The following is a 25595-nucleotide window of genomic DNA, read 5'->3' as shown; positions in this document are numbered from 1 at the left end:
CAGTTACAAGATTAGGCGAGTTGCGGGATTAAAACAAACATAAGCCCTACTGACTGAGCCAGGACTGCCCAGGTGGGAGCAAGAGCAAGTCATGGAGATAATAACATCTCAGCACTATCAAATGTGTGCTCCTGTCTGGTGTGGTAGCTCACTTGGTAGAGCAACTGTTATCTAATCTGGAGGTTGTGGGTTCAATTCCCCCACCCTGGTCAAAGCCTTTCTTTTTCCTTGTGCATGTGTTGGTCCGTTGCTATGTCTAGCTCTTTCAGTGGTGTTGTTGAGTGGACTCGACATAGGATTACAAGACTGTCGAGAATACTTGACACGAGAAGGTGTCCCAAAGTGCTGTTTGAGATTTTTCTCTTAGGGGCATGCATTCAATGGGATTGCTTCATGTACCTACAGGACAACTAGCATGACTAGTTATGCCATTTTTGGATGATAGAAAGGTTAATCTCACCTTAAAAGGAAAGTGAAACATGACCCAACGCCATGAATGTTTTTGACTTCACATTGGCAAAATCCAGGGTTCTGCTACAAAAATCTACAACATTTGTCTGGCAAGAATGCTAAAAACTTACAGTGCAACGTGCCTTACTGTGGCCACCCAACAAACTTTCACTTTTGACAACTAGGTGTTAATACGTCAACTCAACAACCCATGCAACGGTGTTCAACTTACAAGTATGCGAACTTTGCAAGGACGCGTGACTGTCAATGAAATTCACACACGCTGATTGGTGGACAATTTGTAAAAAACTTGTTAGATATAGACTATTCTCTGAGAGTGGTTTCTCTGGTGTTTTATGTTGCAAAAAAATGCAGCAGTTATAGGGTATACAGACCGTAGAAAAGTCAGCAGTGAAAGAGCAAGAGCTGACACGCTCAGATGGATTCAGTGTGTTGATAGGCACTACTACTGACACTCTCATTGTTATTTTTGTATACATGTAGTGCCTATGGCAACCTAATCCTATTGATAGTCAGAGTGGACTTTAAACCTGGAGCATTCAAATCATGGAAACCCAATTTAATGCCTCATGTAACACAGGGTCACACTTAACTTCCTCCTTGTGCCTCCATCAGTCTTTCAATATTACAATAATTTTGTTTTACATTTTGTTTGTGTAGAAGTCAACCCTTCACTTTGACAGAAGATCGTCATCAAGCAATTCCCCCACATCCTATTCAAGCAAGGTTGACAAGTAAGTGCACCTTTGTCTTGATAATGATCAAGCCATTTGGTTTTGTCAGAACATTCCAGTGTCACAATTAATATTGTCCCTATTCTCAAAGTTTGGATTAAACAACTGTGATTAATATATGGTTAATTACTAATATAACCATTTAAGGCGACTTAAGTCAAAGCCCATGACAATGCCCCTGTAAGCCTCCCTGGAGTGCCCCCAAATATCGCAGAAGAAACCGCTGCATTGACTTGATTTTAACTTGCCTAAGATATAGTTAGCCTTATTTAATCCTAACCTTTAAGGCCTTGATGACTTTTTCCCCTCTCCCCATCCCCTCACACTTGTGTGGTCCTTCCCCTCCCCCCTCCCCCACCACCACTTTCAAACATACTCTGTGGCCCCTGATAAAGATCAAACCTTCAAATGAAAGAAAGATCTGTTTTTGCTTTGTTGGTTGGTTTAATCAATTTGTAAATTTCTTTTGTTGTTATAGATCTACTTAAGTTATTTACATAATTTAATTTGCCTACAAATTAAGTTCCTGTAAATCATAATTTGTGTGAGTTGAAATGAAAAAGTACTTGACTTGATTGGTAAAATTTTTATCTTCTTCCAGTTCACAGTTGCTTCATTTGTTTAACCAGCTAAAAACAGAAATTTTGCAATCCCACATTATGGAGACGACTTTTGTTCTTGTTCAGGAGCTATTGACAGCAGCAGAAAAGAGCTTCAATCTGAAGAAATACTTCTGGAAGGTATTTCTTGATTTTTGTTGTGAAAGAAAACACTTTTGTGTCCTGGACAGCTGTTTTAAGTCACCAGATCTCTTCCTTTGTTTAGTCACCAGTTCTCTTTCTGTAATTAATTGCCAGACCTCATTCTCTTCGTTGAGGTCTCTTATTACTTTTAGTCACCAGATCTCTTTGTCTTCATGGTGGGTCAACTTGAGAAATATATGCCCAGTTCTCCAAACCGTTCTTCACTTAAAAAAGGAGGCAACAGAGAAGATGAGTTGGAGTAAGTACCTACTAGGTCATTGAATATCATCATAACATTCTGTGAAGGTTATCCTGCAATCTGCATTGGGTTATTCCAGAAAAAAATTCACACCCCCACGATGGAAGGCACGCTTTTTAGACCCCTCCTTCCTCCCAGATTTCCAGATCTGCCAGACCCCCCTCCACTCGGGATTTCCAACTTTTAACAGCTCCCCCCCCCCCCTCCCTCCCATCCAGATTTCCATAAAATCTTTTCGTGACATTTAGGTGGTCTTTTTGTTAAATTACACACGATTGTGCGTTTGATGTGAAATTTAAGATGATATTTTAATAGGTTAACACAGTTTACAAACAACCTTACATTTGAGTGAATTTATATTGTTTTTAGGCCATTCAAAACATACAGCAAGATATCGTGTACATCGAAAATCTGAAGACCACTTGAATAAAAAGTTATCTCCTTTGTGGAGAAAAATTTCAATGCAAATTTCATCTTGACCTTCCCATCAAGAATGCTTAACTTTTACAATGGCTGATCAAAAGGACTATAGCCTTTGCTTAATTTCTATGATCTTTTGATAAGTGAATGTTACTTTTACCTCTTACCTCCATGGGTCTTTTAATCAACTAAGACTGCCAAACCTTTCTTTCAAGAAGAAAACAGGATGTGGGTTTATCCATGTGTTCAGGGTGATCCATCGGAAGCCGCCCTCAGTTTGTTGACTCTACCTTCACTGTAAACTTCTTTCTCTATTGACGCCTCCGCTTCGATCTCTTTGCTAAATGGTTTTTTTTTCGATAATTGATCAGTTCAATAAAGGTAAATATAAGGTAAATATAATGCATGCAATAATGACAATTACGTTAATTTTAGAAACAAAAGTACCAGTAGCTGTTTTCTTTGTTGTGGCCTGCTATGCCGCCAACGCAGACGTACTCAATTTTGTTCCCAGGTTCTCTCTCATACCAGTCTCTCCCTCTCTCTTTCTTGCTTGGTGGGCCATGTAGGAGAGAACCCTGGGAACGAGGTTATGATTTGCCTGGGCACAACATTTAAAAAGCACTCGTTGAACACTTGAATGTTTTCGACATATATCACGTCAGTATCGTCAGTATTGGACCTCTTTTACATGAGTAATGGAGTCTATTGCATACGTGCCAACTCTCCCGGATACGGAACGAATCTCCCGGTCTCCCGTACGGGTCATTAAATCTCCCGGATAAAAACGACTCTGAACCTTTCACAGACGTTTCTCCATTCTAGACTCAAATTGCATCCCCACAGTTTTAAAAAAATCGATTTTATCGATTTTTTCTAACTCGTTTCATTGTTTCTTAATGCATTTCTTCATCTCTGAGTTTAAACACACGTTAATAGAACTAAACAAAATGGCTTCCTTTAGCTATCATAGCCATATAACCGATTGTTTGATTGGATCTCCGATTAACCAATAAAAATTATTGACATAAGTACCCTGTTTTCCCGCAAATTCACAATGGCGGCAGAATATTCGGGTATTCTGAAGGAGCTGCTGGGGGATGGGTGGGTGCGTTTTTGGGGGGAGAAGAGGGGGAGGGGTGGGGAGCCCAGAAGGAAAAAATCTCCAGATTTTAGATCTCCATAGGTTGGCATCTCTGCTATTGAGGGAAACTTTATATGTGGTAAGATGTTTGTACATGTAGATTGAAAAAATAAGGCAATTTGAAAACACAAAGTAGTACTTCAAAGTTATCAAAACTTAGCGTTCATCAATGAAAGTAGCCCCCCTAGGAAGAATTTGTAGGTTGAGAACCCCCCTCCCATCTGAATTTCCAGGGCCATTAACTCGTCGCCCATGAGATTTTCCAGCATGCCTTCCGATGTGGGGATCCCATTACCCATTACCACGATTATGATTCAATGAGATGTAATCAGTGAGGACTCTTGCAATAGCTGATGAAGACAGTAAACAAGAGTGTCAAAACGTTGTGGCTGTGAGGTGCAACTAACATTAATTTTAGACTTCTCCAAACCAGCTAGAGGAGCATGTCTAATTGTCAACGTACCTGGTTGAAGTGTGAACCATTTAATTTATGAAACTTTCAATTGGAAGAATGACTTTCAATAATAATTTATTAATTTTCTTACTTTTATTATTATTTTGTTCCCATGCAGCTATGTTGTTGTGTTGTTACAAGCATTTATTTGCTTTTTTCAAGAGACTGACATCCTCTCTACTAGGTTGACAGTCATCAAAGATCACAAGTAAGTCCTGATTTGCAGTCCTGTGAAAAATTGGCAACAAAGTCAAGTTAAAAGTTTACAGTACACACATTACTGTATCCTAGGCCATTTTGCGAAATTAAGTGCCAAAGCTTTTCTGACATATTTTGCGTGATAGTAGGCCATTTTCGAAATATCAATATTCAGCTTGATAGTGAGGCAGAGCTAGGACAAAAACAACAGAAGCAAGTTGGAATAAAATGTGAAAGATATTAGCATATCACCCAATTTCCTTTGTCTATGTCCTCTAAACCTCTCTTTCAAGATGAATTTTAATATATCAAAAGTGGCCTATTAAGCATCCCCTTTTATCTTTGAAAGGAAAAAGTAATGTCTCCATGCATTCATAGATCTTTGCACTGTTAGTCAAAGTAAATCTTTATAGTTTGATCAGTTTCAAGAATTGCTTTTCAGCCTTTTGAGAAACTCCCCTGTAGGTCGCTATATTAAGTGCATTCTCTTTTCCATATCATGGTTCAGAACAATAATGAATGATAAATTATTTATTGAAGGGCAGGATGGGGCAAGATGTTTCTCACAGAATCCTCACTTTCAATACTTGTCTTCCAAACTTTTATTTCTAGGGGCCGTTCAATCAAAGATCTCTTAAGAACACTTGTCATCCATCCACTAACTACAGGACAATCACCCGGAGTACCTGAAATCTCCCCTGCTGCAAAACTGCTGTTATCAGGCGCTAACAGGAATACATTCACCGTGGGCTCAGGAGATGAGGAGGTAATCAAATCAATCTAAGTCGATTAATTAATCAATTAAGAATCAAAGTAAATGAATTCGAAAGAATTAAGGCTTTACAAGTTGTCTTATGACAACTTTAAAGTTTGGCAAGACCAAAACCTACTGCTGACACAATCCGTCTGGTCTTTTAGTGGCAGAGTTTCATCAGAAGCAAAGTACTTATAATGTCAATGCATAAGTTGCCATTTAGATCATAGTGATATTAATTAATGACAATGATATGATGATGGTGCTGATATCGATGATGACAAGGATGATTTGTGTAAAACAAAGTGCAGTTGGTCTTTAAGTGCTGTAATTACGTTGTCTTTATATCTCAGATAATTGTTTACTTATCATCTTTGTTTTTAGATGAATAAATTATTGATTGAAGTGATGGACAGTGCTACATCCCTTTTGTTTGAGCTCATTTGCATCGTGCACCAGGTAAAGAGGCTTGCACTATTGTTTAAACGTCCTTTGAGTTGTATATACATACTTGTTGTACTTAAGTAAGTCCTCAGTATTTTGCAGATTTGTACATTAAATTAATTCATCAACAACCTGTTTTTACTATTTTCCAGGCAAACTGCTTTTCATTAGAAGGAAATGTTCTAAATATTTTTTGGCTCATGAAGATCCTTGAAGCTCAAGAACAAACGGTGAGTCTCTAACCCATTCACACCTCAAAAGTCCTAGGATGCCCCCCCCCCCCCTCACCCCCCATTGACGAGTAAAATCGTCTGGCGTTTAGAAAGAGTAAAATCTGTTAAGTGTCATTCTCAGGGGTTAATGAGTTAAAGTTACAATGTATGTTCCCAAAACTAGCACTTTAGGCTTTTCCGAGGAAAAATAAATTTTATGGCAAACTTTGGACGACAAAAGTATAAATGTACAAAATGTCCTCGAAAAAAGCCTCTCATCCAAACAAATAATGCATGAATCCTCTGTACGTGTGACCAGCTGATGACTGACGTATGAATTTTCAAAAAAATGTATCCAGCGCAAGAATTTAGATTGCGCTCACAAATGGTAAAAGAAAACCCAAATATTCTCTTACAATGTAAGTTACTTTTGTGTTAACCAGCTGGTGTAGAAGATTCTTATTTCACTTAAACGGATTATGGAACCCTCACTGAAATCCAGTAATATTCAATAGACCATTTTCAAATTCTCACATCTGGACTGGATCTAGCATGAAATGGAGGCAAATGCTGGCAAATTTATAATTATTTGCATTTGAAAAGAGATTTGCCCACACTAGCCTCCATTTAATTCTAGATCCAGCCCAGCCGTGAGAATTTGAAAATGGTCTATTTGGTAAAGTGCTTTTTCTAACTTTTTTTAGTTGCAATTGTCATTTTCCTCTTGATTTCACTTGTATACCAATTTCACTTGTAATAACATAGGCAGCCCAAGGTCGTGTCACAAGAGAGCGTGTAATAATTAATTACTAGTGGGAAGATGACCTTTGAGTGCAAGCGGTGTTGCGTTACAGGCAGCCGTTGAGAATTTAAACGCAATATAAGACTTTGTATGGGAAATAAAATACCGTTGATTTTGAAGCCTAAAAAACGCTCAATTTAACGTTCATTCAATAAAATGAATAAAACTGACTCACCGCTGGTGTATTCTTGTGCTTTTTGGTGCTTATTTTACCGTTTTGGGAATTCTGTGTTTTCACTGTTCTAAGATGAAGTCTAGGCACAGCACACTAAGATTTCGACCATAGTCAGCTCAGAGGCGGTTTGCACCTCGAAAATCCATCCCAGCCGCGACTTTTTCATGCAAAGCTAAAGCCCCATCATTTGCGAACCTCGGTGAATGTTTCATCGTCAAAAATCCCCACGCACTTGGCTGGAACTGAGCATTTTCTGCTTCCGATTCCACGATAGCTGATGAATTTAAGAGCTGGTGATCTTTTGAATGGTCACGGAGCTTGGGTCCGAGGTCAAATTAACTCCACCCGATGAGGTACAGTCATTTCATGTACAACACTTACCCCATCCCCACAGCGGTGCCTCGAACAGCTCCGTTACGAGCAGGGCATTATAAACTTTGCATGAAAAAATAGCGGCTGGGATGGATTTTTGAGGCGGAAAGCGCCTCTGAGCTGACTACGGCTGAAATCTTAGTGTGCTGCCTTGAAAACACAGAATTCCCGAAACGGTAAAATAAGAAACCAAAACGCACAAGAATACACCAGAGGTGAGTCAGTTTTATTCATTTTATTGAATGATCGTTAAATTGAGCGTTTTTTAGGCTTCATAATCAACGGTATTTTAATTCCCATACAAAGTCTTATAAAACGTTTAAATTCTCAACGGCTGCCTGTAAAGCAACACCGCTTGTACTCAAAGGTCATCTTCCCACTAGTAATTAATTATTACACGCTCTATCTCTAGTGACGCAAACTTAGGCTGCCTATGGTAATAATAATAACATTTTCTTCAGGGATAATTCCCCATACATCTGTTTGCATTTAGTATTGACTGTTGTCTTTTTCAGCATGCTTTTTTTTATTCCCTGGACACAACCTCAGAATTCTAAGTAATTAAGGTTTTCACCATTTCGTCGAGAGTTTATAAACTCAGGCTTTCAAACCATATTTTCTAACATTTGGCTGCAGTTGAATGGAGCACCCATTTTGTCTTAAGGTAAAAAGAAACACTGATATGTTAGACGGCGTTATGTTAGACGAATCTCTCGGGATGAACAGCCATATTAACCAGATATATATGCAAGGCCTCCTTCTACCACATTCATAACATTTCTAAGGCGTATATCGAAATACTTATCTAAGGAATGCAGACAATCATTAGTCCATGCTTACGTAACTTCAAGGCTGGATTATTGCAATAGTCTATTATATGGGTTACCCAAGTACCAGCTATCAAAATTACAACGTTAACGCATACAGAATATGGCAGCCAGGCTTATAACGGACACAATGAAATTCGATCACATTAGTCCTGTACTTTACAACCTTCATTGGCTGCCAGTAAATTATCGTATTCAATTCATTAGATCTTGATGATTACTTTTAAGGCTATTCATGGCATGGCTCCTAGTTATTTAAGTAACCTGATCTGTATTAGATCATCATCTAGGTATTCATAATTTATGCAATAATGATACAATATTTTTAGAAAGCCCAAAAGGGGTTATGCGCACAACTTTAGGTGCCCGCTCGTTTCATGCCTCTGCGCCTGCGCTGTGGAACAGCTTACCTGCGCACATCCGCACGATTGATTTGCTAGCACTATTTAAGAAATCTCTTAAGACTTATCTTTTTAAGCTAGCGTTTTAGATTTGCATTACGATCTTATCGGTATTTTGTATTTTATTTATGTACTTTTTATTCATTCATTCATTTATTCATAATTTATTTATTATTATTAATTTATTTTTGTACTGTTATTGTAATTATCTATTGTAAATAGCAACTTTATTGTAATTATCTATTGTAAATATTAGTTTTCGTGGATTGTAAAGCACCTTTGATCATTCTGGAAATGTTAAAGGGTGCTATATAAGTGAATAAATTATTAAATTATTATTATATCCCCTCACACTAACCTTTTGATTTTCAGAAGCCATTTGTGGATCGAGTTATGGCAAGGCTTACATCTTTAGTTTCTTCTGCTGAAAAGTACCTATGTCCATCAGATGCAGTATTGCTTTATCGTCAGCTGTTTGTTCTTAAGAACTTCCTTGAATACAGCACTTTGGTTGCAACTCACATTCAAGAAGGATATGCGGAAGAATTTAGGTAATTATATATATAAACCATTTTACGCCTGAACCAGCCCCTATTAGATATTGTTAATTATTGATCTCCATTTTTTAGAAGGGAGTTTTGTCTTACTAAATTAATTAATGAAAGGTGCAAATTTCAGATTTTAATATTTGATTGGCTTTTCAGTTGAAAAATTTGAAGTTTTAATTTCCTGTAAATATATAATCTGAGGTTTACACAACCCCAACGTTTTACCTGTGCTTCTTAATTACTTGTTTTTAAAATTTCTCATTGCAGATATTACATTAGGAAACCAGTTGTACAGAAAAAACTTCCTTCCAAATTTCCACTAACACGTCCCACAATTGAACTACTAGAGAAAGTAACAAGTTTTGTTTTAAATAGGAGGGCTATTCAGCAATCGATTTGTAAATGACAAAAAATAGTGCTAACCACTTCTAGAAAATGTCAAATTTATTGTAAATTTCCTGGAACAAATTCAATGACTTCTCTTCAGTGATTTTTCTCTATCACATTCTATTATTTTATTTATTTATTTATTTTTATTGCAATGTATTTATTCAGCTTTATTTATTTGTTAAGCATGTGTTAATAAATTTCAGATGTAGAGTTATTTAAATAAATGTACATGTTGCTGTGGCAGTGTTGTGAAGTTTTTGAGGGGAGGATAAAATTTGTGTTCTTAATCTTTCTGGGGTGTGTTGGAATAAGAAATCCTATAAATCCAACATGTCAGAATATTGACTGGCTCCCACATCTACCACATTAAACATTGCAATAGTTTTTTAACCTTTTTTTATCCGTGTGGAAGCGATTCTTTTTTATGTTGTGTAAAAAAATGAAACAAAACCACTTTGGCTTAAATTGCAGTCCAGGACTAAGTTGTCCAAAGCAGTGTTTTAAGTTGTCACATCCAGTATTTAATTAATTAATTATTTTCTTAATTTAATAATTTTTTAATAATCGAGTCAGTGCTACCTCCGTCATATCAACCCAGCCCAAGACCTTCATCTCCTAGCTCCTCCAGGTTGGGGTGTACAACTAACGGGTATTAATTATATCTGTCTGATGAAATAGCACAGGCTTCATTTGAAAACAGGAAACAGAGTGACAACGACGTTACAAGTGGGAATAAACATGCAGCATACCCGGCTGCTCTTGCTCTTGTAGTGATGCAGAACGAGCATTGCATTGGCTGCTGCGTGAAGCTATTTTAGTTAAGCTATTTTTGGAATTCATGACGTAGCAGTTATTGAAAGGCAGTCGTGCGAGGAATGCTAATTTTGCTTCTTCAGCGTGACTTAGTCTTTTTGGCGGGGTTCTTGTGGTATATAAACGTGAGAAAAGTATATTTTGCATTTGGGAAAAAAAAGCATTGGCCAGATGGTTCCAGATGTATGGCATTAGGGAGGAAAACGGAGGTACTTTCCCTTTATAATATTTCCACATTGAAATTGCTATCACGGGCCATATTTACAATATTGTGTGCTTTTGTTACAACTTGTCGGGGTAAGTCAGAAATAAGAGGAAAATTAATTTGAGTGGCCCAATGAAATCGACGATTGGCTGGCGGTGACGATTGTGCAATGATTTATTACGACATTTTTCGGACGTCATGTTAGTGGCATTATAGGACAGGAAGTAAAATGCACTGGGTTTACTTTTCCGGATTTTTCGATATTGCTTCGGTTAAATCTTCCGTGATGATTGTGTATGACTTGACAACTCATTTACCTCCTACATATGTAGGTGCGTAGCCTTACAAATAACCGAAAACTCGAGGCTTTAGAAACTGCATCGTAAGAAAGTGTTTAAAACCAAACAAGATCTGCTTCGTTCGCGTGTCAAATTTCTTCGTGTTGTTCGCACTTGGCTGAGCAGCGGTCACGTGGCCGGCTTGAGGGAAAGTTTTTTTTCTTTGTTGACCGGCAACTGAGAAACTTTTACGACTGCCCAGTTAAAAGTTAAGCTTAAGTGTCTCTTCTTTTCTGCGAAGTTGCTTTTGATCCACTTTACAAGTAGAGTTTTCCTTTATGACCTTTGATATGAACTTGCATTGAACATGTGACCAAAGTGCTGAAGTTTTAATTTATGTAAAACGTATTTCCGCGCTCTGACATCAAAAGTTCGTGATACAGTACATCAAGGAAGAGTTGAATTGTTAGTGAGTGAAATCCGTTAATTTCCACTATTGGGTTAATAGTATCAAATCTGAAGCGGGCTCGGACACCATCGCCCGAAACGCCGAGCAAGATGGCGCCGATTCAAGATATGATCGACCAGAATATTAAAGATAACACCGTGATGATTTTCTCCAAAACGACGTGTCCGTTTTGCAAAAAGGTAAGAACGAACTGTCTTCATAAGCTTTCTCAACCTAAACAGACTTCATGACAGGCTATCCAGTTTTGTGTTTTTTTGTATTAAACAAGGGCTCGAGAGAAGGTCTCCTTTAAATTTGAAAATATAAAAATAGTAATGATTGCCGGCATGCTTGGACAAAACAGTATTAGTTATAATTGTGTGCAGGAAAGAAGAGGCCTTCAGGGCAACTAGGGAGATTACATAATGTGTTAGTAGTACCAGGCAAGTAAGTTGTTTGTACCAAATCTAATCTCGAATAGACGAAAGTAGTTGTACATTTTAACGCACATGTAAGTTGGATGCACAAAAATACTTAAGTGAAATTCAAGTCATATGGCTTATCCAGGCTTACGGTATTATAAAAAGGCCAAAAGACTACTTAACAAAATATAAATGATAAGCTATTTCCCCCTCGAATTTGAAAACTGTCAGAATTGACGTGCAGGGTACAGGGTTAGTAAAAGAGTAAGGATGGTGGATTAAACTATATAGATTAACACCATGAAAAGAGATTCCCGGCATCTGTTAAACCATAACTTTGATGGAGGAAAGAACAGCAGGCCTTAATTTTTCATATCTTTTTTGTTGCATAGCCCAGTTGTTATCAAGATCGAGCCAAATTGAATTTGAAAAGGATTTTATGTCCACAGTTAATTACAATCATAATTGCACAATGAACCTGAGCGGGTGTTTAGAAACTGACGACTGAATTACGGCAAGTAGATCTGAATATGACTATCGATATTAATTTACATATTTACAGCAGCTTGCCTGTTTCAAATTGTCATGACATGCCAGAGGCTTTTTAAGAGTTCCCACCATGCAAAACGAGTTTATCAAAGTATTTTCAATAAAATACAAACAGACCTAATACATTATTGCCACATCTGATAAAAACTATTTGTTGCAATGTATTTCTATTAAAGAACCAAAAAACAAGGAGTAATTTCATGTATATGACTATTTTCTCTATGCAAAAATGAAATGACTGTCATTGAACTTGGCATTAATTAATGTACTCTTCGTTATCATTTCCGGTAGTGTGTCTGTCTTAAGGAATATATTTAAAATTTGTATTTTATCAGTGATTTATATTATGTCTTTGTTTTATCGATAATTTAGGTAAAGGATCTGTTCACATCATTAAGTGTGGTGTACAATTCTATGGAACTGGATTTATTAGGTACATAATATAATCATTACATGAATTATTTCTTTGTAATGCATTGTGAAAGCCTAATTTTACCCCGTAACTGACATGTTACTTCCCAATTTAATGGTTCTTTTTTCCTCTGGCAGTATTGAACACCACAAGAACAATAAATGATTATTTTGTTGTATTATATAGTGCAGTACTTGACAACTTTGATCTGTTCAAAATTTATAGAGAATTTAATTTAAAGTTGAATTAACAGGCTGCCTTACTAACCTGTCATACTCTTGAAAACATTATTATTTTGGTGGTTGTCCAACAGTTTTTAAGTGGAAGATCAGGTTATCATGTTTTCCGTTTTTATTGGTCAGTTGTTTTGGGTAAAAATTCTCTGGTGATGAAAGCAGGAAGTCATCTTCATCCAATTGTATGTTTTGGTGTCCATGGGATCGATTTGTTGTGCAATGCAGAAACAAGGAGGAGTAATTTCTTATGGACATATTACAATATATATTTTTTAAGACAATGGCTCAGTTATACAAGACAAGCTAAAAGAGAAGACTGGACAGAGAACAGTTCCCAACGTTTTCATTCAAGGAAATCACATCGGTGGAGCTGATGCTACAATGAAGCTTCACCAGGAAGGAAAGTTGATGAACTTGATTGTTCCACCTACGGAGGAATATACATATGACCTCATTGTCGTTGGGGGAGGATCTGGAGGGCTTGCTTGCTCCAAGGTATAGTTGTAAAATCGGAGGCTCTTCGAGTGGTTTTCAGTTGGGTGTCGGAAAGTAATTACTTTGCTCAGTGATTGATTCAAAGTTCTTGTGCCAATTTTTTCAACCAATCACAAGTGAAACCAAAACCAATCGTGGCTCGCACTTGCGCATTAATTTTTCCCCTTGGCTTTGTGTTGGCTACGTGTAATCACTTCGAGTTTGATTGGTTTACTGGATTGTCTCCGTCTGTTTTGATTAGCCAAACTAATTACTTTGGTTTTGGTTTTACGACACTCATTTGAAAACCGCTCTATAAGCCCATTTATTCATGCAGAGGAATTCTGCTAAAACGTAAACTTAAGGATTGTGCCTACTATTGTTATTGCACATGCGTTCTGCGCATCTCAAGATACTCAGATTTCGTATGGGTGGTGTTTATTAATACAGGGATATTTTTGCACAGTTAAAAACTATGTGGAGAAAGCAGAACTTAGCAAGTGATCTTGGTATCCAAAGAGAAAATAATTATTGGGGGTAACCATGCATTTTTCAGAGATGATAATAAGGTTCAATTTGGAAAAGAATGCCATCCATTGCTTTGTATTTTAAAGCTTTTTTTTACAAATATTGTTGATTAATTGTCTTCAAAAAATGCATGCAATTTTCTTTTTGGATTTCAGTAACACTTGTTGTTGTTATTCAGTAAACCACGCATAAATAGCTTTGAATTGGTAGGTACTGTCCTTAACCCACTCGACCCTCGAGCTCAGACACGTTAGGATGGCCTCAGTTGATGAGTAAAATCTTTTGAAGTTAGACATCTAAAATTTTTCCAGTCTCACTTCCTGTGTTCATTTGGTTTTAGCTACTGATGTTGAATGATGTATTGCACCCATAAGAGGGATAATAAGCTACAATCACAGTCATAAGTCGTTGGAACACCCACCCCCTTTCCCCCGTTCAGTGTTGGATAACGGAATGCACCCAAACTAACTGTTCAGTACGATTTAGTTTCTTAACAACATTGAAAGGTGGGAGAGGGAGGGATGCTCTATTAATTCTGTCATTGTACCAATATTGTGTCACTGATTGTAGTTTGTTAAATTGACAATGGGCGATAGTAGTTTATTAATACCAAATTTCATGAAAACCAAAGTAATGAGCTTCACTATGCTGAAGGGTGACTCTCCCTTCTTCTAAAATTGTCAATTTGATGATCATGTCACAAATTTTCACTGAACACAAACTATTATTCCTGTTCACAGGAAGCTGCTAAACTTGGCAAGAAAGTTGCTGTTTTGGATTTTGTGAAACCATCACCAGTGGGAACCACTTGGGGTCTGTTTTGATTGTGATTATTGTCATTTTTAGCTGACCCAAAGAATAATATTGTGCGCTTTGGACAGGAAGATGAGTTCCCAGTCTTACAGTTCTTAATATGTATTTTTAGGAGTAAAAATTATTGTATCTCTATACTTACAGGTCTTGGTGGAACCTGTGTAAATGTTGGTTGCATTCCAAAGAAGCTTATGCATCAAGCTGCTTTACTAAGACATGGAATGGAGGATGCACGAATGTTTGGCTGGGATTTCGATAAAAAAGGTAATTTGGGCGTAGTTTTGCACTTAAGCCCAAGTAATAACTTAGATTCACACTGTCCTAAAATTAGTTGATTACACTACAGGAAATAGTAATACACCACTGTAAGTGAACTTACAAGAGCTTCATGAAAACTGTTGTCATACGTTGTATCATGATTACACAAAACTTCTTACAGATTAATTTTATTTTATAATAATCATTTTGCAGTGGAGCACAGTTGGGCAACAATGAGGGAAAATGTCCAGGTTAGAAATCATTTTTTAAGAACTGTTTGGTTTTGTTTTTCAGTTTAACCTACAAGTACTGCCTCAGCTCTTAAGGAGCAGAGAAGTAACAAATTTTTGTTTTAATATTTTACAAATTTAGAATCACATTGGTTCCCTTAATTGGGCTTACAGAGTAGAACTCAGAGATAAAAAGGTCCTGTACAAGAATGCTACGGGAACACTGGTAGACCCCCACACAATTAAGGTAAAGATTCTTGTATCAGATATTTTCACTCATAATTTACAAACCTTGTATAGTTTCTCAGCACTATGGCTGCCTATCTTTCTCTTTTTTTATGAACAACATTATGTAATTAAAATTTTTTTGTGTGTTTGTGTATATAGGAAAATATATGTTTGTTGTTGTTGTAATTGGATGCAAGATCTGCTTTCTTTCATTGAAGGTTCTTAATTTGTTATATAACCTCCAGTAGATTTCCAAAGCTGACTGCCACAGACTTAGTTAGACCTTACTATTAAGATATCAATAAAGACCAGAACAAAATTATTAATATTAAATGTGAGCAATAACCATTAAAAAAAATCTTAAGTCTGCCATTGCAGTGAGCAAGCAGACAAGAATGAAAAGGACAGATACTTTTTTACATATAGAGATTCCTATCTGAAAGTATTTTACTTAGTGGTGTAGTTTTGTGTCTATATACAGGGATTCTTTTAGCATTATTTTATTGGTAAAGAAGTTACATGTATTTTGTGGTCATTACTGGTATGTAATTCCAGGGCTGTCAGTAGAAGCCGGCAACTGGCAGAAATCCATGGGCTATGAGCATGAAGGTAGCCACCTGTTCAGGCTATGAAATTTTTATGTCAAAAAGGATGACATTTAGAGAAAAACAATGATCGCTTACTCACTACTCGCATCTTGATAAAAGTTTGAATGTTACGCATTTCAAAGTTTGCTAGTTGCATAGGTTTTGTAGTGTGTACAAATATGTTAGTTGATGGCTTAGTCTGCTAACGCAGATGTATTTCCGGCAGTCGTTTCTGTCCTTTTTCAGGAGAGAGAAATTAATAATAATAATAATAATAATAATTGCTAGTGCTAATCAGCCTTACTTTCAGTCGAGGACTGAATTACGAAGGGCGCAGCTTACGACATCGGGCTGAAAGCATAAAAAGGTGCCTCTGGCTGTCCCTATACAGTCCATGTTTGATGTCAGAGTCGATTTTGATGAGGGAGGAAAACTGGAGTACCCGGAGAAAAACCCTCAAGTCAGGTTGAGATAGACTGAAACTCAGCCCACATGCTGGTCGAGGCCAGAGTTGAACCCCGGCTCGCAGTGGTGGAGGCCCGATAGATAACCTCCAAGCCACCTGACTGCGGGAAATATGTCTGCGTTCGCAGACTAACAACAACCATGCTCTGAAAATGCAATGTGCATTATAAAGCCAGCAACACACTAGGCAATTCAGCAGGGAATTTCGTCGCTTCGTGTTACAGGCACACCATGCAATTTTATATGCTGATCACGGTGAATTTCCACTCTACTTTTGTTCCCAGGTATCTACCCTTTCATCTGTCCACTATACGTCGCTGTTGTCTGCCATTTTTATGCAGTGATGTGATAAAATAATTATTGAAAGGTATTACTGGTTGAATCCTGTTTGAAAATCTACTGACAACCCTGTAATTCAGTTTTTACTGCAAGAGAGTGGAGTATTAACTGCAACTTCTACAACTACATCAAAGCAAAAATTGAGGGGAAGATGCATAGAAATGAAAATAATATAATAATTCATTATAATTAAAGTCCAGAAGAAGATTGGGGAGTCACCCATTCACACCTAAAATCCTAATTTCACTTGGCCAGTGAAAAACAACTAGTTTTGAATTGATCTGTATGCCATAGGCTGTTGACAAGAGGGGAAAGGTCTCAGAGATGACCGCACAACACATTGTCCTTGCTACTGGATTAAGACCTCGGTATCCTGACATACCTGGGGCTAAAGAGTATGGTATCACAAGGTATAATATATCTAAGTCTTAGATATGTCTTTTTAGTATACCAAGTCTTCATCTACAAACACTGTACACATCTCATTATTCAAATTCACTATATTGCATGAATCCCACCCCTTGATGTTTCAGATCTAGAGCTTGTAAACTAGGAATCATAGCATCATAGGTTTGAAATCTGACCAGTTAGTTCTCCATGTAAATCAGAGTCTTCAAGATAAATAAATGCATTGTATCTCTGTCTGTTTTGTATTTTCACAAGTCTGAGATAGAAACAATAATTGTTACTCTTATCATAATTTTTTATTGGTTTCCTTTGTCAAGTCTCAGCCAAATACACATCACATACATCTCCTGCACAGAACAGGACTATCATTTTCAAGAAGTGGAAGCCAGTGGCTTCTTCTTTGAACTTGAATTCATGTTTTTTGTGTATGGCTTGTGCCAACAGTTCTTAGGAGAAGTTAGGGGGCTGCCTGTGGCTAGAAATAAATTTTTTAATTTACAATGTAGCATTTGCTCATTGAAATCAACAGTTTCTTTTTGCTGTTCTTTTTTAGTGATGATTTGTTCTCATTAGAACACAGTCCAGGCAAAACAGTCCTGGTTGGTGCATCATATGTAGCTCTTGAATGTGCAGGATTCCTTGCTGGTGTTGGGCTTGATGTCACTGTCCTTGTGCGGTCCATTCTTTTACGAGGCTTTGATCAGGTAAAAAATTTGGATTTATTCAATCTTGTCGTAAATTATGAATGACATGTTATGGTCACAGTGAGGGTCACGTGGAACTTGTGCATTAAGGTAGACTTTTCAAACATTGCTCCTGAACAAGGCAGTTCTGTGTCCCTCTTGAAGCGACATTGATTTTTTCCCTAATGACTGACAGCAGAACTCACCTACTCTAGCTCTGTTGTTTTAGTCAGGTAATACAGGACCCAGAGCTCTGCCTTGTTTACATTTAAAAGAGAGTAGGTTCTGTACTGTGGTGAGAGCACATGCCCTCCACCAATGATTATTTGTTCCAGATTTAATTCTCCGACTGAGGCTGCATTGTGGGTTCGTTTTGTGGGTACTTTGGATCCCCTCATGAGAAACCAGCCTTAATGGTTTTTCTCTCTTTAATTTTGATGCACAGTCTCCCCAGAATAGCATGTGAGCTTAACCATAATTATACATGTAAGATTAAGGTTTTAAGAAAGTTATTTTTATGAATATACATGTGTCTTTCTTGAATAGAATACTGTAATATTAAAACTAAAATCTGACTTATTCAAATTACTAATTTTGCTACATTCTCTTAGCAAATGGCCGAAAAAATTGGTAATGATATGCAAAACCATGGAGTGAAGATCAAAAGGCCAGCAGTTCCAACAAAGGTACACACCAGCCCCCATTGATGAGTAAAATGGTCTGGCATAATTAGACAGAGTAAAATCTTTTAAGCATCCCTAGGCCTTCCAGGAGGCAAAAGGTTAACCCTTTCATGCCCAAGGGGGTACCCTTTGACAGCTAAAATAGTCTGGTGTTAGTCAAAGTAAAATCTACAGTATTAGTTTCACTCTTGGCAGTGAAAGGGGAGGTAGTTGTTCGATCACCCCTGAGTGAGTATTAAATCATCTGTTCTTGTCTTTAATATTAGTATAGTCGAGTACAGAATGATGATGATAATAAGTCATTGTCATTATTTTATATTACCTACCTTAAAATTTTAAATGTCTGGTGTTTTAATGAACTGATGATTTATTTTTGACAATGATTACACTTCAGGTTGAACTTATAGAAGAAGGAACTCCAAGGAAACTTAAAGTTTTTTACAAACTCTTGGAAACTGGAGAAGAATCATCTATAGAATGTAACACTGTGAGTTTTAGGGCAGTGGAATTGCTTTAACTGGCCATTTCTTCTTTTCTGTACAACTGTAGTTTCAGTCTACCTTGCTCACTGTCTTGAACATGTTCAAAAATGATGGATAATATGTACCTTCTGTATGACGTGTGTCAGGGAGTGTACCCTTATAATTTTATGTGTGTGTAGAGTGTGCACATTGTGGCTACAAGAGAAAATTCTGAAATCTTTGGGCAAACTGAAACAGCCATCTAGTGACCTATCCACAGGATAAAGTTTTCTGGTCTTTAAAAACTGTGACCTGGAATATGTGATGGACAGTAGTGGATAGCTCTAATTTAATGGATAAGCCTATATGCAGTGGACAACCAATGTCAACCCATTGAGTTATCCAATGCCTTCAGAAGTCAGGAGTTCATAGTTGGAAGACTACTCATTTACCATGTATAGTGTTGTAACTACATGTACATGTACAACTATTTACTCTATTATCAAACAACTAGTTTAAAGGAAACCTCCACGGTTTTAACAAATGTCCCCTAAAATGTTCCATGTGTACTTATTGGAAGATCTGTAACAAAAAAAATGCATTTTTTTGAAGAATCATCCTTCAGGTAGTTTGAATCAACGCACGTCTATCATCTTTCAGAAAAAAAAAACATGGAAACTTATGCAAGTATCTTTTCTGGTTTTCGCTTGCTTTCTACAACGGAACAGCAACCACAAAATGTCATTAGTACTTAACTTGCATTGCACAACATTCAAGATGGTGGCACCCGAAACCGTTGAACCAGATCTTTGGAAGATGATAAAAAATAATTTCACTAGGTATTGCATTTTTTTTGTAACAGATATTCTAACAAGTACAATTGAAACATTTTAGGTGACATTTGTTAAAACAGTGGAGGTTGCCTTTAAAAAATATATTATAATAGTAATTAAAAGTAATACTGAAAAAATAGTAATAATAACAATCATAGAGTCCACTGTCCGATGTTGCGCTGACTGTCAACAGTCTGACAAACTGAGGCCTTGGATCATCATCATCATCTTCGCAAGATGGCGCTAAGACACCAATTATGGTGGCACCACTCAAGATAAAATTGAACAGCAGCTCCCCCAGACAACTGTCTACCAATGGTGATGAACATGTTGATGACCAGCAGTTCATTTTGCTGTGCACAGTTGTCTAGACCCTTGCCTGTGAAAATGAGCTACTGGTTCACAGACAATATTTTTAATTGCCCTCTGTTAGGTTATGTTTGCAATAGGCAGGGACCCTTGCACTCAAGGAATTGGACTGGAGGAAGTTGGTGTCTCACTGAATCCAAAGTATGTACACTTTTAATCATTATTTCTTTATGTAATGTTTAAAAAACAAGCAGCAGTGTTTTATCGGGGACGTGGCCGAGTTTTTTTAGACCCAATAAAACATGTGGTGCGAACTTTTTGAATGGCTTCAAAAACATTCCACAAAGAGTGTGTCCCTCTGGACTCAAAGCAATGGTTCAAATATTAGCATACAAGAAAAACAAGCTATGCCTTATTAGTATTCTTTATATAGGGAATACTAACGAGGAGTGTTTTATCAGGATATAAAGCTCGTACACATGACGTTTTATCGGTGTTTTGGGAAGCTGTTAGGCTCATGAATTATGTTACGGGTTACCTTGATAAGCCAAAGTCTCAAACAGACCTTGGTTGTTCAAAAGGTGGATAACGCTATCTATCGGATAGAGCAACTTTCATGTGCCCTTGAAAAATAAATGAGAAAACAGAAAGTAAACAAAAATGCAAATCATTTAATTGGCTTATCGAACAAAAACAAATGAGCATGAATTTTCATTGGCTTGGTGAACACAAATGCAAACAACATCATCTCTCCATGGAACGTTTTGGAAAGCGATCAGAAATTTTGCTTTTTCATCATTTGAAATGCAGTAACATGATTGGGCAAATGCCAATCAAACTGTTTATTGCCCATATTAGGACATTCCTTGGCAGGAATAAGGAGAAGCTTTGTTTTAATCTTGCCAAACATTGGTCTGGTGAGAGCACTCGCCTCCCACCAATGTGGCCCGGGTTCAATTCCCAGGCGTCATATGTGGGTTGAGTTTGGTGATTTTCTACTCTGCACCAAGAGGTTTCTCTCTGGGTACTCCAGTTTTCCCCTCTCTTCAAAAACCAACATTTGACTTGCTTTGCGTTAATTGTTAATTTCAGTTTACAGTGCCCCTTTCCTTTCCTGTGAAACCAATTGCAAACACTTCTTCAAGGTCATACGAAAGTCACTCTAACTCATTATCCAGCGGATAAACACAAGCAAAGTCAATTCAGTTGTCCAGTGGATAGTGATTTATCCAATGGATAGCCCTATCCACCCTTCAAACAACTGGGGCCTGGTGTAACAAGGCTTTTCATTAAAAAGAATCCCTGTACGGTGGTCAATTTACATTTTCAACTCTCAGTTGATAAAACCAAACTTTTCATTAACCCTTTGACTCCCAGGAGTAGTGATCAATCTGTAAATTCTCCTCACAATTTCAATGAAATGTCAGTCAGTCAGGCATTGAGAATGAAGATAATAGTTATTATCAGCTTACAAGATGATCGTGATACAACACCAAATTCTCGTGACTACCCAGTAAAGAAATCTATGGTGCTACATGTACTTACCTGTAGGAGAATGACCATTAATTTTTCAATCTTGGGAATAAAAGGTTTCCCATAAAACCCTTCCACCCCTGAACTGGCTATCATTGACAAGTAAAATAATAAAATTATTGTCCGTTGTTAGACAACGTAAAATCTATCAGTGCAACTTTGCCTGTGACTAAGTTGGAAAGACGCATGTTTTATTCCTGAAATGACAAGCTGTTTTGTAATGCAAAAATCATTTTAAAGTGGACTGAAAAGTATCCTGGTAATTAGTGTAAGACTCCTGTCTGGGCCATTTGACAAATTAGTGTCTGTCAATGTTGCTAACTTTTTGTTTGTTGAAAAAAGTGGTTTATTGCTTTGTAGTGCTGAAATGTTAATGTCAAATGATCTCTTGGGCATAGAAAGGGGTGGTTTTGTTTGAAAATAATAAGATTGCAGTGTGGTTTTGTTTTATGGACCTGTGACTCTGGATGAGAATTCAATACAATTAGTAATTTAGATCATCTCTTGAATGCAGTCATCAACTTTGTTTCAAATAAAATGTACAAGAATGGTATCTGGAGAATAATGTTAAGAATTAAGGTGTAAAGGAGAGTGTGTCAGAGGGGTACTGTCATGTGAAATTTGCTGTTTTAAGGTCAAAACTGGTTAAAAATCTAAATTAGCGGTTTAGGGTTTAGGGTAAATTTAGCTTACATGTATGACATTCCAGACAACGCACTGACAAGATATGAAATGTATGAACTTCAAGGCGCAATTTAATTTTTGGTGACTTTCTGCAGACGCCATCCCCAAACTTGAAAAAAACTGGCCAGTTTTTTTCAATTTCAGTCCATTTCCATCCTCTCCGTCCATGGATGCAAATAACAAACTATAGCTTCATTGTACTTCAATTGTTATTGGCAACAAAACTGCACCATTATTTTTTGGTCTTGATTGATGAAAAGGTGTATTTTAGTCTTTTGAAGTTTGACTGAAATTGCATGACAGTGTCCCTTTAAACAAACTTAATTAGAGAAATTATTCATTGATAGTTATCATTAAGTCTGGTGTTTGACAAAACTACTATCCTTCAGGAATGGAAAGGTGATTGCTGGAGACAATGAACAATCAAGTGTACCAAGTATCTATGCCATAGGGGATATTCTAGACGGAAAACTTGAACTCACACCTGTAGCCATTCATGCTGGGAAGTTATTGGCAAGAAGGCTTTATGATGGAAGCAGTGAATTGGTAACCTACAACAAACCTGTTGCAGTTGTAAAGAGTCAGTTAAGAATTTGAGGGGCCTTGTAGGCAACAACTGTCAGCTAAAGCCTGTAGACCAGTAAAGAAAGCATTTCCCACATTTTTGGAATAGAGTATTTTACTACAGATTTTCTTCACCAGATCATAAATTCATGAAAGGAAGAGGTTATAATTATACAAATTTACATGAGATTCGTGCAAAGCAAAGTAATAAAAATTATGTCTGTTGCATGTACTGGCACCGACATCACTGTGTAGAGGAATGAAAACTTTCCATATAATCTTTGAACATGGGCTTTTATTCATGCGGTGGCCATATTGGCCATAGACAACTCTCAAGTTGAAATGTTTGGGAACGAGTTTCAGTGGAGCAAAACAAAAGTTTTCAATCCCTGGGATCTCAACATGGCCGCCATGTGGTTAAGGCCCATGTTAAAAAAACAAACACAATGGAAGACATACAGAACCTTTGCAAGCGCTTCTCACAACAACTGGTAGCCATGCCATGCCAAGCCAAGCCGAACCATGCAGCCTGACCTTTATTAATCACAGATTACCTCAATGAAATTACAAATTTGAAAGAGTATATTCATAACAGGAAAAATAATTTGAAAACTGCAGTAACTCAAAAGACTGAATACAAATAAATCTCCCCACAACAAACAGGAAATGGAAAAACTATCTTCCAGGAAAAAATTCCAAAAAAACTAGAAGGGTGGGTGGGCGGGAGGGCAGGCAGCGGCGAACGGCCACTATAAAAGTGGGAAATCTCATAAGCCATGTGACCTATACCCCCCGCACACTAGCACCCAGACTCCCAGATGTGTGTGAGAAATACGTTTTCCGCTTCTTTCCTGCCTCAGCTAGTGGAAAACAACACTTAAGAAGGCCAATGACATGCCAAAGAAAGCTTCACCCTAACCCTTATAATGCTTTTATTGTCAAAAGAAAATACTGAAACTCTCACACTCAGGCAGACCACTCACACAAAAGTTGAACTTTTTTCATTTTTTTTCTATACTTGAGTTTATTGCACTTTACACCCACAGTTTTACATACAGTACATACTGGTCATAGGTTCAACTCATGCAAAGGAGCAGTAAGAATTTTCTTAGAGTATCCCCAAGTATCTTACCTTCATGCTTTATTTTGTTGTACTTTTCTCTGATAACCAAGGAGTTTAACCCTCTTGTCCTTTCATTTTAGTGTGACTATGTTAATGTCGCAACAACAGTCTTCACCCCCCTGGAATATGGCTCGATTGGTCTGTCAGAGGAAGATGCTGTTGAGAAGTATGGGGACGAAAATATTGAAGTATATCATAGCAGCTATATACCCCTGGAATATACATTGCCCAAGAGAGATGCAACCGAGTGTTATGCCAAGTTGATTTGCAACAAACTAGAGAATGTAAGTAGCACCAGGTGCAAACCAATAGAAAGGATCAGAGCAGTTTCTGTTTTGGACAAAAAAAAACTGGATTTTTGGGTGGACAAAAGCCCCTGTGTGGGGAATAGTCCTTTTGCAACTTACGATCACATGGTACAAAATCCGCCATGCTGGAGGGCAAGCTCATTATTATTCCCCCACTGGGACATTAAAACAAAGGCAAGTTAAGCTTGACTGGTTCAGGTCTCTTTGCTTTAATGTCCCAGTGGGGGAATAATAATGAGCTTGCCTTCCAGCATGGCAGATTTTGTACCATGTGATCGTTAGTTGCAAAAGGCCTATTCAGGGATTAAGTGCTGAACTTGTATAGGCCTGGGTTTAATTTAACTTTCCTGTTTGCTCTCATTCAAAGAGCAAACAAATTTACTTTGGCAAAGTCATAAACAAAACAATTTTTTTTTTAAATTTCTCTTCTTTCAAATAATCTGTACTGTTTTAACTGCTTCATTTTGACATAGGGAATACAGTTTACCCTCATAGACACTCGGTCTCTATGTGCAGTACAGATTCCTGTCTCTGCAGGTTCTTTCTGACTCTGATTTTCACAATGCTCCAATATTAAATTATTTTGTTGTTTCATTTAAGGAGCGGGTAGTTGGTTTTCATGTAACGGGGCCAAATGCCGGCGAGGTAACACAAGGATACGCTGTGGCTATTAAGCTTGGAGCAACTAAGAGTGACTTTGATAGAACTGTAGGCATTCATCCAACTGTTTCTGAGGTAAGTTTGCAGTTAAAAGGATGATGTGTGGGCAAATGTTCAACTGCAAGTTGAAAGGCAATTTACATGATGCACCCTAAATCCCTTGACTAATTATGAACCTGTCTCTTCCTCTTTCCTTTGAAAAAAATAATTTGTTTTCTTTGTTTGGGGGATTCCAGGTATTCACAACACTTGCCACAACGAAGAGGTCAGGTGCAGATGTTTCTGCTGGTGGATGCTGAGGTTAAACCCTGCTGTTGCTTTTTCTTGGAATGTAGAGATTGTTAGTTCTTTATCATTCTAAGAGCAACAGCGGGGTTAATCCTGTACACTGAATACCATTAGTACTGTGGTGACAGACACTTCTGTAGTGATGATGGTGAAATTTGTAACCTGCTCAAGTGGGAAAATTTTGCCTGATGTTTGTACTGATGGGCACTCAGTTTGAAGATTATTTTGTGATTTTCAAGTGAACATTTGGAAGTGTGTGATATTTATATTAGTCCCAAAGAATGGTGATAAGTTCATGTAATGACTTATTATAGTCGTCTTTGAAGCTCTTTCTGTACTTGTAACATAACTGAGAAAGTAGTTCAGATACTGTAAAAATGCACTAAATTTACAATTATTAAAGCAGAAAGGACACAGTTGTTGAG

General features: G+C 37.3%; 2 protein-coding genes across 6 annotated transcripts in view; both read left to right on the top strand.

The window, feature by feature from the left end:
• LOC138056577 (uncharacterized protein C12orf56-like) overlaps window positions 1–9591 on the top strand; it is a 20121-nt gene extending 10530 nt beyond the window's left edge. Inside the window, exons 3-11 of the mRNA XM_068902400.1 lie at window positions 1132–1205; window positions 1807–1945; window positions 2101–2207; window positions 4344–4433; window positions 5036–5189; window positions 5562–5636; window positions 5774–5851; window positions 8783–8961; window positions 9226–9591. Coding sequence (XP_068758501.1) covers window positions 1132–1205; window positions 1807–1945; window positions 2101–2207; window positions 4344–4433; window positions 5036–5189; window positions 5562–5636; window positions 5774–5851; window positions 8783–8961; window positions 9226–9364 — 1035 coding nt within the window. The 3' untranslated portion in view covers window positions 9365–9591. The remainder of the gene's footprint in view (window positions 1–1131; window positions 1206–1806; window positions 1946–2100; window positions 2208–4343; window positions 4434–5035; window positions 5190–5561; window positions 5637–5773; window positions 5852–8782; window positions 8962–9225) is intronic.
• A 149-nt stretch (window positions 9592–9740) lies between these two features.
• On the top strand, window positions 9741–25586 carry LOC138056579 (thioredoxin reductase 1, cytoplasmic-like). Of its 5 annotated transcripts, none has more exons than XM_068902402.1 (17): window positions 9741–10370; window positions 11153–11292; window positions 12436–12496; window positions 12989–13206; window positions 14454–14526; window positions 14671–14790; window positions 14998–15035; window positions 15157–15261; window positions 16928–17043; window positions 17595–17745; window positions 18336–18410; window positions 18802–18894; window positions 20135–20211; window positions 22617–22773; window positions 23995–24198; window positions 24823–24957; window positions 25119–25586. In XM_068902402.1, the coding sequence occupies exons 1-17, from the start codon at window positions 10343–10345 to the stop codon at window positions 25179–25181; spliced, it is 1854 nt and encodes a 617-aa protein (XP_068758503.1). In that variant the 5' UTR covers window positions 9741–10342; the 3' UTR covers window positions 25182–25586. The 5 variants fall into 5 exon arrangements, with proteins under 5 accessions (XP_068758503.1, XP_068758507.1, XP_068758505.1 ...); XM_068902403.1 differs by lacking the exon at window positions 9741–10370 and adding an exon at window positions 10448–10698 and having other exon boundaries at window positions 13064–13206; XM_068902401.1 differs by lacking the exon at window positions 9741–10370 and adding an exon at window positions 10451–10698.
• Window positions 25587–25595: the final 9 nt, after the last annotated feature.

The sequence above is a fragment of the Montipora capricornis genome, chromosome 7 (assembly GCF_036669925.1).
Source record: "Montipora capricornis isolate CH-2021 chromosome 7, ASM3666992v2, whole genome shotgun sequence".
Lineage (NCBI taxonomy): Eukaryota > Metazoa > Cnidaria > Anthozoa > Scleractinia > Acroporidae > Montipora > Montipora capricornis.
This window is presented reverse-complemented; position numbering and strand designations above follow the sequence as displayed.